This window comes from Bacillus rossius, chromosome 10 (assembly GCF_032445375.1).
Source record: "Bacillus rossius redtenbacheri isolate Brsri chromosome 10, Brsri_v3, whole genome shotgun sequence".
Classification (NCBI taxonomy): domain Eukaryota; kingdom Metazoa; phylum Arthropoda; class Insecta; order Phasmatodea; family Bacillidae; genus Bacillus; species Bacillus rossius.
The window spans coordinates 46,949,567-46,966,388 of NC_086337.1; the positions used below are offsets into that span (position 1 = coordinate 46,949,567).

Here is a 16,822-nt window from a genome sequence, read left to right on the forward strand (position 1 = left end):
CAATATCCCCGCCCGCCGCAACATGAACCACCCGGCTCGGCTTGCCAGTCGCCAGTAAGACTGTGATTTTGGCGCCGAATACATGCGTATATCACATATAAGCCTTTCCTTTATTATTTTTATGCCAGTGAGAATAAACCTGCAACCTTAATGTGTGTCTGGACATTTTTATCACTGTGCTTAATTTTCCAGAATTAAATTAGATTATACCTATATTTAAAGATAATATTCAGAAATTTTAAAAAAATATTTTGTACCAAAAAAATACACGTGATTTATTGGACCGGGGGGGGGGGGGGGGGGGGAAGTGTTAGTCTTAAACCTCACCACAAATCACTAGGGGGGAGGGGGGGTTAAAAATTTGCTAAAAAAACATCACGTGATTAATGGACGACCCCTAACTGCTGTTCCACCAGTCATAAGAAATTTACGTATTTTTTCAAGATATGTAGTACCATTTCAAAACAGCTAATCCAGGCTTTTCAACCAAAATATTTTTTTATCAAGCGAAATCCTAGTAACTAATTTGACAAGTATTACCTGCTGGAGATTTAATTTCAGTTTTCTTGCAAATTCTTATTTCACGTATTTAATGTTGAGACTGATTCTCTTAGAAAATAAAAATTGTGGAATTTTATCTGTCTACTTCAATAACTTTCCCTTGCTGTGTTTTCTTACCTAAATGATGCCAAAAAAAGAGTCAAACTGGTTTTGCCTTTCACTTTCTACCTGTAAAAATTTGTTTTGATTTTTGATATCGAAAAATCTGTTGCAGCAATAGTTTCAGCACCCCAAATTTCACTAAAATGTGTAGCAGCACGCTTGTTACTACAGTGGTGCACCTGATTTCGTACGTGATTTAAATTCTGACGTTGTAGCCATTCCAAAAAATCGGCTATGTGTTACAGATATTCTCAGCTTGCAGGTAGCTGCTGGGATAACCCCCTCCCACCCCTGCACGATGCACTTTCACTTGACCGTCCGGTGACAGTGGAGTCTGCGAATTTTCTTTTGTGTCTTGTCACATTATAGATATTTTATGATGTACCTTTGTGTTTGTTGGATGGTGACTTACAATACCGAGTGAACCATTCCAAAAGCTGACAAACTCTGGAAGTCATAAAAATCTTAAGATTAGTATATGTGTTAATTTGTTTTATGCTTTCACAGCATAACATTAACAAATAAAATTGCACTTGTCTTAGCAATATTATTTTTAAGTAAAATAAATGTGTGCGTGAAGTCCACACGTGACGGAAGTGATACTTCTCACTTATTATTATGTGTAGGAAACATAATTCTTTTTGGCTGGGGTCGTAGATTAAAATAAATATATATATCCAAGTATGCAAGCGCTAAATTATGCTCTTTGCAAGTATGCTGCATCATCTCCTCCTCTATCATGTAACTTTAGAAAATTATAGTCCCCTCAGCAAAAAAGATATATGTCTTTAATGACATTCCCTTCCACTGAAGTAGCTCAGAAAAATAGACTTGACTTAGTTATTGTGTTATCATTGTGTTTCGTTCCAGATTAGACTCGCCGCTTTGGTCTGACGGCACAAAGTTTGCTGGCTGTCGTGAAGTTTCAGCTTTTTTGGCATGGCTTGACTATTGTGATCAGGTTTGTATTAAGTTTTGTATTTGTATTATATGATTGTAATGTTAACGTATGTTTTTCTCATTTACTGTAGACTATCACACCATGAAATTTATTTTGAATAAAATCAATTACTAGTGGTGTTTGGTTTGCAACTTACTGTGAACCCTTCTACAGAAGCAAGCTGCGCACGCGCGAAGATCTCGTACCGAATCCGAAACGAGGCAACGACTCGGTTATCATTTGTTCTATCAAAACAAATTATTTTCCATATAATTATAGAGTATTACTAATAATTTTAAATTGTAATTATAGATTATTTGTTAAGTATAAAAACAATGTGTGTATAATGTTGGAGAAACAAATATAAATTTCTCAGTATACCATCTTAACCTAATAGTAATGTGTTAACAATTTTTTTTTGTTAAAAATTTGTTTCATCTTTTGTTAAAAAATAATCTATTTGAAATGTAGAATTGAATATATAACTATTCACGAATATCAAATTATTCATAGATATAAAATATGTTTTGAATACTCGTAGGCCTTTAGGAGTATAGAGTGAAGGCACCTTTAGGAGTGTGTAGAGTGAAGGCACCTTTAGGAGTGTGTAGAGTGAAGGCACCTTTAGGAGTGTGTAGAGTGAAGGCACCTTTAGGAGTGTGTAGAGTGAAGGCACCTTTAGGAGTGTGTAGAGTGAAGGCACCTTTAGGAGTGTGTAGAGTGAAGGCACCTTTAGGAGTGTGTAGAGTGAAGGCACCTTTAGGAGTGTGTAGAGTGAAGGCAGCAGTAATGAAATATAAAAGAAGAACAGGGGAACCGATGATCTTCGATGAAGTGAGGAACAACTGTTTGGGTTGGCTCGCAGCTGGTCCGGGAGTCCCACCCCACCACGGGCCGTGCCCTGGCCCGGGCCGTGCGCGCCCTCTTCCTGGAAGACGTGCTCCAGACGGCGCTGCTCTCCGGCGAGGACGCGGACCTCGTGTTCGTCACGGCCCTCGTGGCCAAGTGCCTGAGGCAGGTGACTGCCGAGGCGCTGCTGGAAGGTGAGCGAGTGCCGACACGGAGTTGGGAATGGTCGCGTCAACTGAATTCAACACGTTTAAAGATAACGTTTTTTTGTAGTCGGAGTCGAGTTTCGATTAAACATGCTAATTAATTTCACTAATTTTGTGGCATTCTGGTAGTTCATTGTGTATTAACTTTGCAGTTTCGTGTTACATGGTGTATTGACACGCTTTACGATTTGATTTCAATTTTATCTCAGTTCACTATATAATCTTGTCCCTATTAATAAGTCTATAACAATTTAAAGTCTTAAAAAAAACTCCCAGTTGTTGCAACTTAACAATGTTCTGCTGTACGTTATTTTCTTATCGTTTGTAGTTTATTACTAGTATCATCTTTGAATATATATACTGTATAGAAGTCGCGAGTAGATAGGATTTACTCTACGTTTTTCAGGAGCGTATGATGAGCAGCTTGGGAACTTCACCACTGCAGGGCGCTGCCGTAATGCCCTATATTGTCTTAGGTTGTTATTTGCACGTTAGAGCGCAGCACTGTCGCCTGCTGTCATTCCTCCGCACCCCCCACCCGACATTCACTGCAGCTCAAGGTCGTTCAACGGGAGTTTGTGCATCACAAAACTGTAGGGATGAGAGGTGGGGTAGAGGGTGGGTGGAGAACAACGCATGTTTGAGGGAGGGTGGGGAAGGGGTGTTTGAAGAGTTCGACACTTGTCCGCTAGGGACCACCACAAGTCGATGCCCTAGAGATGGTGGTGATTGCGACGGTGAATTAACCAACTACCACAAACCGTATTAGAAATTTTAACCTGGGCTGGCGACGTCTATACATTATATATATTCAAAGGTATCATCAATTGAAAGTTTCAAACTTTATGGTGTTATAAAAAAAGCTAATTTTGACTTTAAAAATAGTGGATTTTGTCTTTTAATTTTTAATGAAGATAAACACATTCTACATTGATTAATAGCTTCAACAATATGGAGTGTTGGCACTTAAGATAATTACATAAAACAATACTTTGAAGGGGGAAAAAAAACTATAAATAGAAACTAAAAATTTTGTTTGCTTAATACATAATGTTTAGGTTTTTTAAATAAAAAACCAAACTAAAGATTTATGATCAACTCTATAATTTAATAGCTTAAATGAGGTAAAATTTTGCTGCATTTCAGTGTTAGTGACTTCAATCTGTGTGTTTGGCCACGTATTGACTTAATTTTGTGGTTATTTCGGTTTTCTATCACTATTCACCATTGTATAATATTGCCGCTATCAGTTGATTACAAGGAAGATGCTTGTGTGGTGTTCAGAGTTCATGTTCTGGCTGGTGGGGGAGAGTTGTGACCCTGAGCTACCGGACGTCCACACTTGCCCGCTACGAAAGCGGCTGTTCGACAACTGCTTCCATGACCAGGACGAGATCAGCCTCGAGACTTTACGCCTCTTCGAGGTGAGTTCCGGGACCTACTGCTGCACGCATAAGGAAATCTCTTTTCCCTATGGCAAGGGTTGCAGTTTCAATCCCTACCTCTCCGATAAGAGCTCGGATTTGTGGGCATCAGTTTGATACACGAGTAGTTTGGAGCCCACTGTGATACTAAATTACATTGCCTAAAGCCTTTGATTTATAGCATACAGTATTTTCATCTAACAGAAATCAACAATTTCAATTTTGGAAAGTTAACATATAAGGCCTACATTGTGGCATTTAATTTAAATACAATGGTAAACTTAAGTAGTTTTCAAGTACCAGTCAAAGCAATATTACCATGCATACACATTTTTGTCCAATTCAGCACTTTACTGCCATGGCAGTGCAGTAATACTGGGAAACACATTTTTCCTTTGTGGTAGCATGTCACGTTAACAAGCAAGACTGTTGAAAATCTGTGCTCAACCAGGAGTTAGAGACTAAAATAAGCAATTTTGGATTCAACCTTGTTTGCCTTTGAAGTTAATTGTAGTTTGTTATTGAAAAGTTGGTCTCTGTAGGGTATTAAAAAAAACTTAAGGTGTATTCTGTATTGTGTTAAAACCAAAATAACACCAAAAATTTTGTCTATACAACATTCATCAGGGAAACACAAAATAATTCTACATGTAACAATAAGTTTATATTTTATTTTAAAAATAATAATGAACTAATAAGAATACAGAATAAAGAAATAATTAAGTCTCTACCGGGTCCGTGCCTCTATGCACAGTGGCGCCCATTAATTAGACCATCTATCCACTGAGACCCCCAACCATGTCAAGTCAATAAGTAATTTTTAGTTCTGAATAAATAATTTCTAGACATACTTATTACAAAACCGTATTATGCCAGCTTGTTTGGCAATACAAGTGGCACAATGAAAATTATATTTTAAAAAGTGGTAGCTTATGGAAGCAAAGGCCATGGACAGTGGCGTAGCGTGGGTGGGGCGGAGGGGGCGGCCCGCCCCGGGCGGCAGCCCGCGGGGGCGGGTCGCCGGTGAAGCTGGTTGAGATCTGATCTATGATTCATTCATTACATGTGTCAGACACACTATAATGTTCCATTTTTATCTAAAATTTTGCGCACCAACTATTTTTTAATATTTATTTAAAAGAAAAACTGCGAAATCACTGACAGAGCTCTTTATAACGTTTGTTTGTTTACATACGAACGGCAACATCGCATCACGCCGCGCGAGCCGAGTTGAGCAGCACTCCTTATTATGTTAATTACTCATACAAAATCTTTTGTTTCACGCGTCGGCCCGTGTCGATGCCTTTCTTTCGCACTCATTGAATTTAGTACTACGCATTGTACTGTAAAGTTTGACCTTAACCCAGGGCAAACCAAACAACTTCCGCAAACCGGGACACAGTAAAACTCCTATATTGCCCCGTACCGCGAGCGCAGGTAAACCCAAAAAAATATTAAAACCCAAACTAATAGCAGGCTTAAAAAATACTAATAAGGTTGCGAACAGTGAGAGGAGGCAGCAAGTTAAAAAGACGCAAAATTTATATGACAACATTTAATAAATATATATATTATCATAAAATCGTTTCATCACAAATAGGCGCATCCATCATAAAATACATGCCCTATTACTACTTATAAAAAAATAGCTATATAATAATACTAAAAAAATACTTTAACAATTCCCCCAAAAAATTATAATTTGATCATATACTTCGGAGCTCCAAAAATTAAATATAATTACCAAAAAGGCATTAAAAATATATAAGAACATATTAATACAAATACAAATATAGATACGCACCGGGCGTATCACCGCTGTAAATACCAATTAACATAGGCGAAATCTAGCAAAAAATTGACACACCTTAACATGCAAATAAATATACCAAAAAATTAGTTAATTACAAATTATGGGTTTACAAGCCCTTCTCAGTTAAGTCATTTTCTAACGGTCGACGCCTTTTTTCTTCTAGGTCTGGCAGGGGTTGGGTGAAACACGCTGAACGTAAAATCCCAGTTTCAGTTTTATTAGTCCGTTAATTTAAATCCCAAAAATCCACAAATTATAGTTTCGCACCAGGGGTCAAAGGGGCAATCCTTGTATTGTTTTTCTTGCAAGCTGTTTGGCAATTCCGGCTCTAACTTCGCATCTGATGAAGGATTCAACAAATGGTGGAAGCTAAATACAAGAATAGGAGACCATGAAAATAGCCTGGGCCATGAACAGAGCTTCTTGAAATGGAAGGAGTTGGAAGTTCGCCTGAACTGTAAAGCAACCATCGATCAGAAACAACAAGAAGTTTTCGAAAGTGAGGAGAAGAAGTGGAGGGATGTACTGTACAGGTTGCTGAATATTATCCAGTTCTTAGCCAAACAGAATCTGGCCTTCAGAGGACATCGAGAAGACATCATTGGCTTCTTCGAACCAAAAGGAAAAAATGCAGATCTCAGCAATGATATAATCGCGAAGATAACATCAGACGGAATGGACATACAGAATCTGAGAGGACAGGCTTATGACAATGCTGCCACAATGTCAGGGATCCACAATGGAGTTCAAGCCCGGATTAAAGCACTGAATCCGAAAGCTATATTCGTTGCATGCACAAACCACTCACTAAACTTGGCTGGGGTACACGCTGCTTCTGAATCAGTGGATTCCGTGACGTTTTTTGGAACTCTGGAGAAGCTGTTTGCCTTCTTTTCCGCATCAACTGTTCGATGGAACGCTTTGGTTGCCATCACAGGTCAAGCAGTAAAACGAGTCACTGAAACGCGCTGGAGCGCTAGACATGTAGCTGTCAAGATGCTTAAAAATAAGTTTGAGGTAGTTCTTGAGGTACTAGAACAATTAACAGATTCATCTGAAACTTCCGAAACAAGATTGGGAGCCAGTCTTATCCTGACAGCCATGCAGTCATTTAACTTCCTAACTTTTCTTGGCTTTTGGGCTGCAGTGCTACCTGAAGTAAATGACGCACAGATTTACCTGCAGCAACGAGGACTAAGTGTGGATAAGTGTGCTCAGAAACTCTGCGCTTTGAAAACCCTCTTAGTGGAAAGTAGAGACCGTTTCGTGCAAGAAGCAATTGACTTTGCTAAGACTCTCTGCGAAAAACTCGGAATCGAACTCAAAACGAGAAGAATTCGCAGGAAAAAACGCATGCATGGCGATGAATCTTCTGAAGATGCAGCTTTGTCTCACGAACAGGAAATCCGTCGAGAGATTATCGCATCATTCGACAAGATCATTCAAGAAATAACGACTCTATTCCAGCAAATTCAAGAAATATCGGACAAGTTCGGATTTTTGATGCCAGCGAAACTTTTGGACAGCAAGTTCGGGGATCTTTCCCATGTATTAGAAGACATCGACAAGGACGAGTTTCAGATGGAGCGGAAGCGTCTTCAGCAGTTTGTTGTTGCCTGTTCTGAATCAGAGGAAGATATAAGTGGTAAAGGACCACTGGAGCTCCTCCAGTTCATTCAAAAACTGAATCTCGGAATTTCGGTTCCAAATATAGTCATCTTGATTCGTATATATTTGACTTTGGCAATTAGTGTTGGAAGTTGTGAAAGAAGTTTTTCGAAGTTGAAACTAATAAAAAATTACCTCAGATCTACTATGAGCTCCGCTAGACTATCAAACTTGGCTATATTGTCAATTGAACAAGAATTGGCTGTTAATATTGATTTTGACAAAGTTATTTCTGACTTCGCTGCTCATAAGGCCCGTAGAATCCGCTTGTAAAACCGCTCATCCTATTTTAACTTCAATATAAGGTACCTCATTGCATGTGAAATTTAATTTTAACTAAGCACCTATAGAATGGGGGCGGCAAAATAGGTCTCCCGCCCCAGGCGCCGAGATGGCACGCTACGCCACTGGCCATGGAGTACATAGTGAGTTATTAAGTAAACGGTGATGTGCTGATATAGTGAACTTTTAAAAATGCAATTTGCTTGTTCAGTAAAAAAATATTATCTTTATTTTGTCAGTTTTTGTACTAATACACAACTGACTTATATAAAGTATTTATTTATCCCAATTTTGTAGATTTACTTATTTTGGTTCACTGACAGGTTGAAAATTCCAAGTGATTCAAAGTGAACTGTTGAGATTGTAAAATTTACTTCAGCCTGTGTGTTGATTATAAATTTCACTTTGTATTGTGTAAAACAAGATAAATTTTTCAGTAAACAACAGTTAACATTTTTTTTATTGAATAATGTGTTTTTAATTTTATCAAAATTTTTACACTACTTTGCAATTTAGTCACTGACATAATACATTTTTAATGATGAAATAGATCGATTTTATTTACATCTTACCGGTGTCCCTAACGATGGTAAATTGTAATGAGGTAGAACCTAAAAATGGTTGAATCCAAGTTACCATCTTTATGTTTTGGTCTCTTGCCCTTAACTGATGTTGGGTGTAATTAATTCCAGTTCTCCTCAAGACATGCACTAATATGACAACTTGAACTATGCTTTTCAAAAGCCTTCGTTTATTACCAATTAGTATTTAATTGTGCAAACACATTCAATGTTCTCAACGTTTGTGTCAAGAGAAGTCAGCAATTTCATGAAATATATGTAATAGGTTGGGAATTGTGAATTTAATTAATAAAAATACTGATCACAGATGTGTGTCAAATAGAAATTATCAGAAAGAAAATATAAAAAAAAAGTGGTCAGCCTATTATCAAACCAAAACTAATCAGGTATTTTATTACATATTTAACTTCTGCTTCTCTAAAATAATATGTAAAGAAATTACAAAGGAACATTTTTATGTGACTGTACATAAGGTTTCTGAAGTCTTCTAAATGGCTTTTAGTTTTTAGAATGTCTGTTTAGTAATTTTATTATTATTTTTAATTATTTTGGTTGCAAGTAAATTAAATTTTTTTTGTTAGAAGTCAATAATTTTGTTAGTCAAATTTCAGAGGAAACTCCAAATTTGGCAAAACTATGCATACGTACACCACCTCATAGTTATAGTTTGTGTTATTACTTTTTATTATTCTTTTTGTTCGTAGGTGATGTTAGAAAAGCCCAGTCAGCATGCCCTGCATTGCCTTGTACTTACATACGTAAACTCTCGTGGTTACTACGATACATCATCATTGGATTCCGTGATCGGTTCCTGGAGTGATGAAGAGGAAGAACGTGAGCGCAACAATCGTAGTAGTCCAAGTAAGTAATTGAACATTTTAAGTTTATCATACAGAAATAAAAATTATGTTGGCTTAGTAATAGATTTGGGCGTGATACCGGGCTTTCCCAAAAATTCGGGATTGTGTGTTTCCTGAAATGTTGGGCAGAAAATTTTTTCTTGTTTCACGATTTTATTCCTGTGGTAAACATTTATATGTGTCCATGTAATAAACTTGACAAACTGTTTTCAAAGAAAGCATTGCAAATTAATCGGCTACACATCATTTTCTGCAGGTAAAACCCAAAAAAAAATAGGGATGGGCCAATCAAATCAACGGTATTTAAAGGTTTCAATATTGTAGGAAATAAAGCAAATTAAAAAATACAACACATATACCGTGTTTTCTCGCCTAATTGTGGCACATTTTATTCTAAAATCACGTTTGAAAAGTAGGGGTGCGACGATTATGCGGGAAAAAAAATTGTTGTTAGGTAAAGTTATTCATAAAAACAAAACCTGGTCATGGAAAGTACATTTATTTTAAAAAAGGTGGAGTATACAAGAGCACAGCAAACAATTTATATTAATAATTCATTATAAAAAACTAGGGATGGGTCGAATCCGAATACTTAGTCAAATTCTTTAAGGATTTGTCGAATATCAAATCCGAATCCATGAAAAAAAAAAAAATTCAAATATATTAAAAAAAATTTTTTTTCATTCAAATAGTTGTTTTCTACAAATGAACCTAAAACACTGAGATTATTCCATTAAAAAAGGCATAAAACAAATACAAAGAACTTACTTGATGAAATATGGGCATGCGATGCTAGTTAATATGACCTAAAAAATTAAAAAAAAAAACCTACTTTAACACTACTCATGAGTTAATTTAAGTAATATGAACATCAGGTAAAATATGTAACGATCAATTCCGCTATTTACATTTTTTTCCCTCGTAACATAACCCCAAATCGCGACAATTAACAGTCACCACAGATCATATGGCAAACACGGGAAAAAGTTTTGGTCCTGCCATTTTTCTCATTAAGATATACGCTATTTTTCTCCAGGATGTCAATAAAGTTATTTTCCCATATGAAACGTTTTATGTATTTTACAAGTTGAAATTTATTATTAGTTTGAATACTACCACTTACTGATTTAATTTGAAATTTTTTTTAAAGATATTTTCAAACGTATTGAATTAAGTAGTTGCATCATTCACGTTTGGTTACGTTGATTCCCGTATAGAGTGCGCGCACGTAGTGGGCTATCGATAAATCGCCGATGATTGAATGCCCCGCGCGCGCACTATCAAGTACTGAGTAAACTACCTATTTTTTCGTTAGTATGTACTACGAAGATAATTATGCGTTAATTCCGTCTTTCATCCGAGTTCCGTTTTTCTGTTTTAATTTGAACGAAATGTGTTTTTGATGCACGGTTTGATTATAAAATGTGCGACTATCATCCCTTAAAAGTTTAAAACACATACTTCACGTTTTTCCCGCATTGCTGGCGCCGGCCCTGACCTTGACACAGTTGTCTCGACGCGCCGCCTCATTTCAAAACATTCTTCGAGCGGCAAAGATGTAGGTTTGCGGTTATACTGCGATCCCCACTTTCAGTTTTGGATATTTTGATAAAAATCATCGCATTATATTCGGTTAAATACGGTTATATCTACAGACATATTTATCTTGTGTGTGGTTTTCTCCAATTAGTTACTTGAATACTCGCAGATTCGACGAATCCTGGATTCGACCGGCCCATCCCTATAAAAATCCTTTCTTCATCTTTAAATAGAAAAACCAAACTGTGACGGAAACGCAAGCCATTTGAATCTGTGACGTGAACTAACCCGTAACTGTTTTATTACACGCTTGCTATGAAAGAGTGCGGGCCGTCAAATGTAGTTAACTCTGCACCTGACAGAGAGCGCGCGGTGCATGCAATCGGCTCTGTACGGGAAATAACATAACCAAACACAAATGATGCCAACTAGCGCTGGCTACATGTTTACAAAGCGGTTCACCGCGGTGACGCAGACGATCAGAAAAAGGAAATAACTTGTAAAAGCGTCTTTAAAAGAAAATTTACATGTCAGGCACTTCGTATTTCCGTTAATTAAATAAGTAAGTGGTAATTTCCGAATACAGGAAAGCTTCACTTTAAAGAACATGAAGGGACCAAAAAATAGTTGAGTTTGTTATACTGAAGTTCTTTATACTGAAACATAAGCATTGTTATAAATATGTATACCGATAAACACATGAAACACCTTAAGTGTTTTAAGGTTCAGTATCTCAGTCATTAGTCTATGGCCGCTTGAAGAACCTGTTCACATACTCTCTGCTGATGCTTTGTCTATGGTCAGGAGACACATTGTAGGCAGAGCTGCCAACCTCAAATCACACCCATCAGTAATGACAATTATATGAAAAAAGTACGCGTAAATCATGCACAATAAATTTTTCCTGAGGAATTATGACACACACAAGAGAAAACAAAGGACAATAATATGCAAAAAAAAATTAAAAATGTAGGCCTATGTATATGAATACAATGAAAATTAATGAATCTAAGAAAAAAAACTATTTGAACAATACAATCATCTTAATATGTAAGAAATGTCATTAATTTTACAGGAAATTTTGAACCTTCAATTCAAAGTATTCAAAGTTATACTTTTGAACAATTATCTTTTTATTTGCTTCTTTTATCCTGGTTGGATAAGAACTGTCTTATAAACAAACAACAGAAGACAAACAAAAGAACTTGTAAACAATAACTCTGCGTTCGTTACTATCGTTTTTTCAGATGTAGCGAATAAACTACGATATGGATTTATTGCTCGTCATGACTATAAAATGTTCCGCCTGTTTCTTTAATTCAATGTGCCCTCTACAGTCATCCCTTCCACCATGTGCAATCGAAAAGTCAAACGTGCATACATTACAAAACGCGTGGTGTTCCAAAACATTTAAAGACGACAAGCATTGCCATTCTTTTGAATAGTTAGGTCTTAGGTCGAAAGTTTTGAAGAATTGCGTTCTTTTTTTTATCCCCCAGATACACGCTTCATTTCTACAACCGGCCGGTAGCCTACAACTCACATAGTTTCGGTTTCCTACCACGTTCGTGCAACTTTGGATTTCTCTCAAAAATTGAAATTAAAAAAATCGAAGGGTTGGGTTAGGTTAGTCACAACATGCTTGTTTTCATTGATTTAGCGGCTGAAGTGGCGTTAATACCGAAACGGAAATCTTCGGAAATTCTTGCAGGGAACCGAAACTACGTGAGTTGTAGGCTTCCCACAACCGGCACTGAAGAACACAACACTATTGAAAAAAGGAAAAAAATTTCACGTCTGTAGACACGACAAAAACAATATGGTGAAAAAAATGAATTTCAAGAAATAAATTAAAACAGCACAGGTTAGCCAAAGTACCGTACAAAAATTATCGTGATGTAAGTAGCCAACAAACGAAAAGTCCGAGAATATGTACTATTTGTATCGTACAACGGACGTAATACCATTCCATTATTATTTCAAAACACGAGAATTAATCTACTCATGTCGACAGTACATGCGCACACATACTAGTTCCGTTATTGTTTTTGTTTACGTACACGCTGTTACGTTTGAATAAGAAAATTAAAATTAAATTCCAAGTTTTTGGATGGTAATTTTTTTTCAAAATTTGCCTCAAGGTTGTTCGTTCAAGTGAATATTTTTGTTTCAGGAAGAAACGGACCGTCGTAAAATTCGTTAAGATGAAATACAATTCAAGGTTATTATATACGTTTTTGGCGGGACCAAACAATGAGTTCGGTTAAGTGAAGTGTTCGTTTAACTGAAGTTCGTTGTACTGGTGCTTTCCTGTAAATATTAGATTTATACTTTAAAATACATTGTTTTATACGGAAAAGATACCTACACAAAGCGCTCTGCATCTAATAGCGGGACCAAAAACATCATTCGACGTTTACGTGAGAAGTTTTTTGATCCCAATTTTGACGGCCAAAAATATAGGTGCGACGATTACGTGATAAAAGAGGGTAACTTCTAAAGTTTATTGGGTCAGCATTTTTTCTTAATACCTTCATACCATTTCCCAAGATAGTGTATGTACTTTCAAAATGTAATTATTTAAATAAAATTATTATATGTAATGATTTTGGAAAATTTATTATGAGAAACAAACATTTAATGGATTGAATGTTTTTACACCATCGTTAATATCTTTAACATTACTTTTTTTTTATTCTTAACACTTAGATTTAGATTGAAGGAGTATATTCAAGGTATTCTTTGGGTTTGCAATATTTTCTGCCAAACACCATCTTACATATGCATTTACTCTACAACATAATATACTGGCGAACACAGAAGATACAACCCAATACAATAATCTGGCATTTCAGCATGTGCAAAACATCAAACATGTTGGATCATTATAAATCTTGTGTATTGCATGGATGAATGTTGGGCTGAGACCTTTGTATTGCTTTTGTCATCCCAGAGAAACTGGGTCTCGATCGTACCAGGATTTAAAATATGTATTCTTCGTCTTTTTTTTTAGCTTTGGATTTTTCGGAAGGCTCTTCACCAGTTAGTCGGACTCTGGCTCCCAGGAACATCGATAAAGTTATAAACAGGTAAAGATTTTATCTAATTTATCACCTTAATTATTTCTGTTTCCTCTTTACCTAACATTTCAAATATGTATTTGTTCATACAGTTCAAACTTCTTGAATTTTGGTGAGTTGTGTGAGGTGTGATGTGAATGAAAAAGTGTGTGTGCGGTGTGACGTTAAGGCTCAGTATCAGGTGACATGTTTGTTTTCTTAATTTTCTTGTCATTATTGGTTAAAGGGCTATTCCTCTCAGTTTAACACAATACCTATCTTGCAGGTGTAGTTCTGTTGCAAATAAATTTTTAAGATTTAAAGATTTACTCAAGCGATGACATTTACAAACACTTCCACGACATTACCACCATACTTATTACACTTAGTGAATATCAGTTAAACATATGTGACAGATGCAAAGGAGCTATCATGGTGATATTTACATAAATAACACTTCAAATGAATGCCATAAAAAGAAACTAAAATTTTTGAGCGTTCAGGGTGGGAAAACTCCAGGAATTGGAAATATGTATGCAGAACCTGGAAAACAAAATATATCATAAGTTTCAAAACTGGATGAGTATTTTTTAATATTGAATACAATCTATATTTTTATCACAAACTCATGTGTATCTTTTTGAATGATCCAATTAATGTATGAACTGTGTAATGATTTAATGATGTGAAGCATGATCGAATAAGGTAATTGTTTCAAAGTTTCATAAATATGTGATTGGTGTCAAAAAAAACATTTTTAAACTGTGTATTATCCAGGGAAAGATTTAATTGTATATTTGACATGTTATGTAGTATAGTTGAAATGTGTTTGGGTTATTATCAGGGGTGCAACTTAAATTTCCAAAAAGGGGGGGGGGGGGGGGGGGGGGGGGGCAATATACCTATTTATAAAGAATCATCGAACCCCCCCCCCCCTCCCAGAAAAAATTTGTATTTCAAGGTGGAAAACGGTGCTGTTTAAGCAGTTTTATTATCTTAAAAATTGATTGCACGGTACACTTTCTTTGCTTCCTGTTTGCCCCCACTTCAAGGTTTCAGAAAGGGGGGGGGGGGGAAATACCCTTGCCCCCCCCATGTTGTTGCGCCCCTTTTTCCTGCCTGTATACACACATAATCTCCCCAATTGCAAGAACCATTAAAATAAAAATCAAGTATTTATTTGGTATTTGAAACCTGTATGTTTGGGAAAAAAAATGTAATTTAAAATAAAATTATTATTGTTATTTCGTAATAATCTCAAAAAATTCAACGAAATTATAATATCTACTTAAGTTGTTGAACTGAAGGAAAGGTTCGAACATAATTTGAAACATAATTATAAGAAAAGTGAAATCTCTTGTTGTAGGATGTAATAGTTAACACAGTTAAAACATATTACATGTAGAAATATTTTGAGAGGTGGAGCGTCGAGACAGCGTAACCGTCTGTCGTAAGAGTGTTGGAATCCGGCCAAAGAGCCCGGCGCCTTTGAATATATATACTGTGTAGAAGTCGCGAGCGGATAGGATTTACTCTACGTTTTTCAGAAGCGTATGATGAGCAGCTTGGGAACTTCACCGCTGCAGTGCGCTGCCGTAACGCCCTGTATCGTCTTAGTTGTTATGTACACATTAGAGTGCAGCACTGTCATTCCCCGCACCCCCCACCTATCATTCACACTTGTCCGCTAGGGACCACCACAAGTCGATGCCCTAGAGATGGTGGCGATTTGCGGCGGTGAATTAACCAACTGCCTCGAAACCGTATTAGAAATTTTAACCTGGGCTGGCGACTTCTGTACAGTATATATATTCAAAGCCGGCGCCTGTCTCGCAGCTTCCTGGAGCTGGTGCCGCGGCAGCTGCGGTCGGCCGGCGAGGAGGAGGGCTACGAGCAGTACGTGCAGGACGCCGACCGGCAGTACCGGGCGGCGGCGGCGCGGTGGGCGGCGAGCGGCTGGCCCTTGGAGGCCTCCTTCCCCGAGGACTGCCGCCCGGAGGCCGACCACGAGGGCAGGGGCCCGACCTTCTACGAGGGCCCCTTCCTGCGCATGCTGTTCACCCGGCTGGTGCGGCTGCCCTACCAGGTGCTGCCTCTTACCTCCTCCTGTTTCCATTTCATGAATACTAGTCCACCGATTTTTTTTATTTTATAAAATAATAGAAATTTCCATGTCAAAATACTCGCTGCGTTAGTTTTGGAAACCTGTAGAAACCGAAAAGTTACCACATCGTGCCGATTTGGCGAAACATCTCCCCCTACAAGGTATTGTCCAAATTTTAGGAGTAAAATAAAACTGCCTTAATCTTTTGTCATTCTTACTACTTCCTCGCTCAGTCACTCTTTACTTTATGATAAGATCTTTTTTTTTTCTATGATCTGGAATTTAAGAAGAAAAGTTAATTACAAATAAGTTTCCCCATATTTTGTTTATAAAACATCTGGTCAAAAAGTTTCGGTGGTCTCGCATCTTGTATGAAGTTAAAAATTTTTTTTTTTTCGAATTTGCATTACTAAGGAACTGATCTGAAACATGGTGCTATTTCTGCAATTTAATGCAAACTTGTATTTTTTCTCCTTGTAGACGAAATAAAACCTGTGTTTAATGTGTTATTCTTATTTTGTAGGTCCAAAGGGTAGAATATAAAGTAAGGTAAAACAAAAATTAACATATTAACGACAGTGTTGAAACATTAAAACTTGAGTTTCACGGAAATGTGTTTCCAAAATCAGTAAATTTTGTAATTTTAATTGCATACCAGGAGTATGTAATATATAGAAAAATGGTAAAAGAACTTCATAGTTATCAAGGCTGTATTTTTAAATATACAATATTTGATTGTAGTTAAGGATTTTATTGGCCCAAGGTTATTAAATACATGTTAGCCACCATTTAAACTATCTCACTTGTAAAAGAAATTGCATTATATTCCAGATG

General features: G+C 36.8%; 1 protein-coding gene across 1 annotated transcript in view; it reads left to right on the forward strand.

Moving 5' to 3' along the window:
- Positions 1-16,822, forward strand: part of LOC134536088 (FHF complex subunit HOOK interacting protein 2A-like) — a 42,634-nt gene that overhangs the window by 17,146 nt on the left and 8,666 nt on the right. The window contains exons 7-12 of the mRNA XM_063375622.1: positions 1,534-1,624; positions 2,469-2,646; positions 3,943-4,082; positions 9,131-9,287; positions 13,839-13,914; positions 15,721-15,970. Coding sequence (XP_063231692.1) covers positions 1,534-1,624; positions 2,469-2,646; positions 3,943-4,082; positions 9,131-9,287; positions 13,839-13,914; positions 15,721-15,970 — 892 coding nt within the window. The remainder of the gene's footprint in view (positions 1-1,533; positions 1,625-2,468; positions 2,647-3,942; positions 4,083-9,130; positions 9,288-13,838; positions 13,915-15,720; positions 15,971-16,822) is intronic.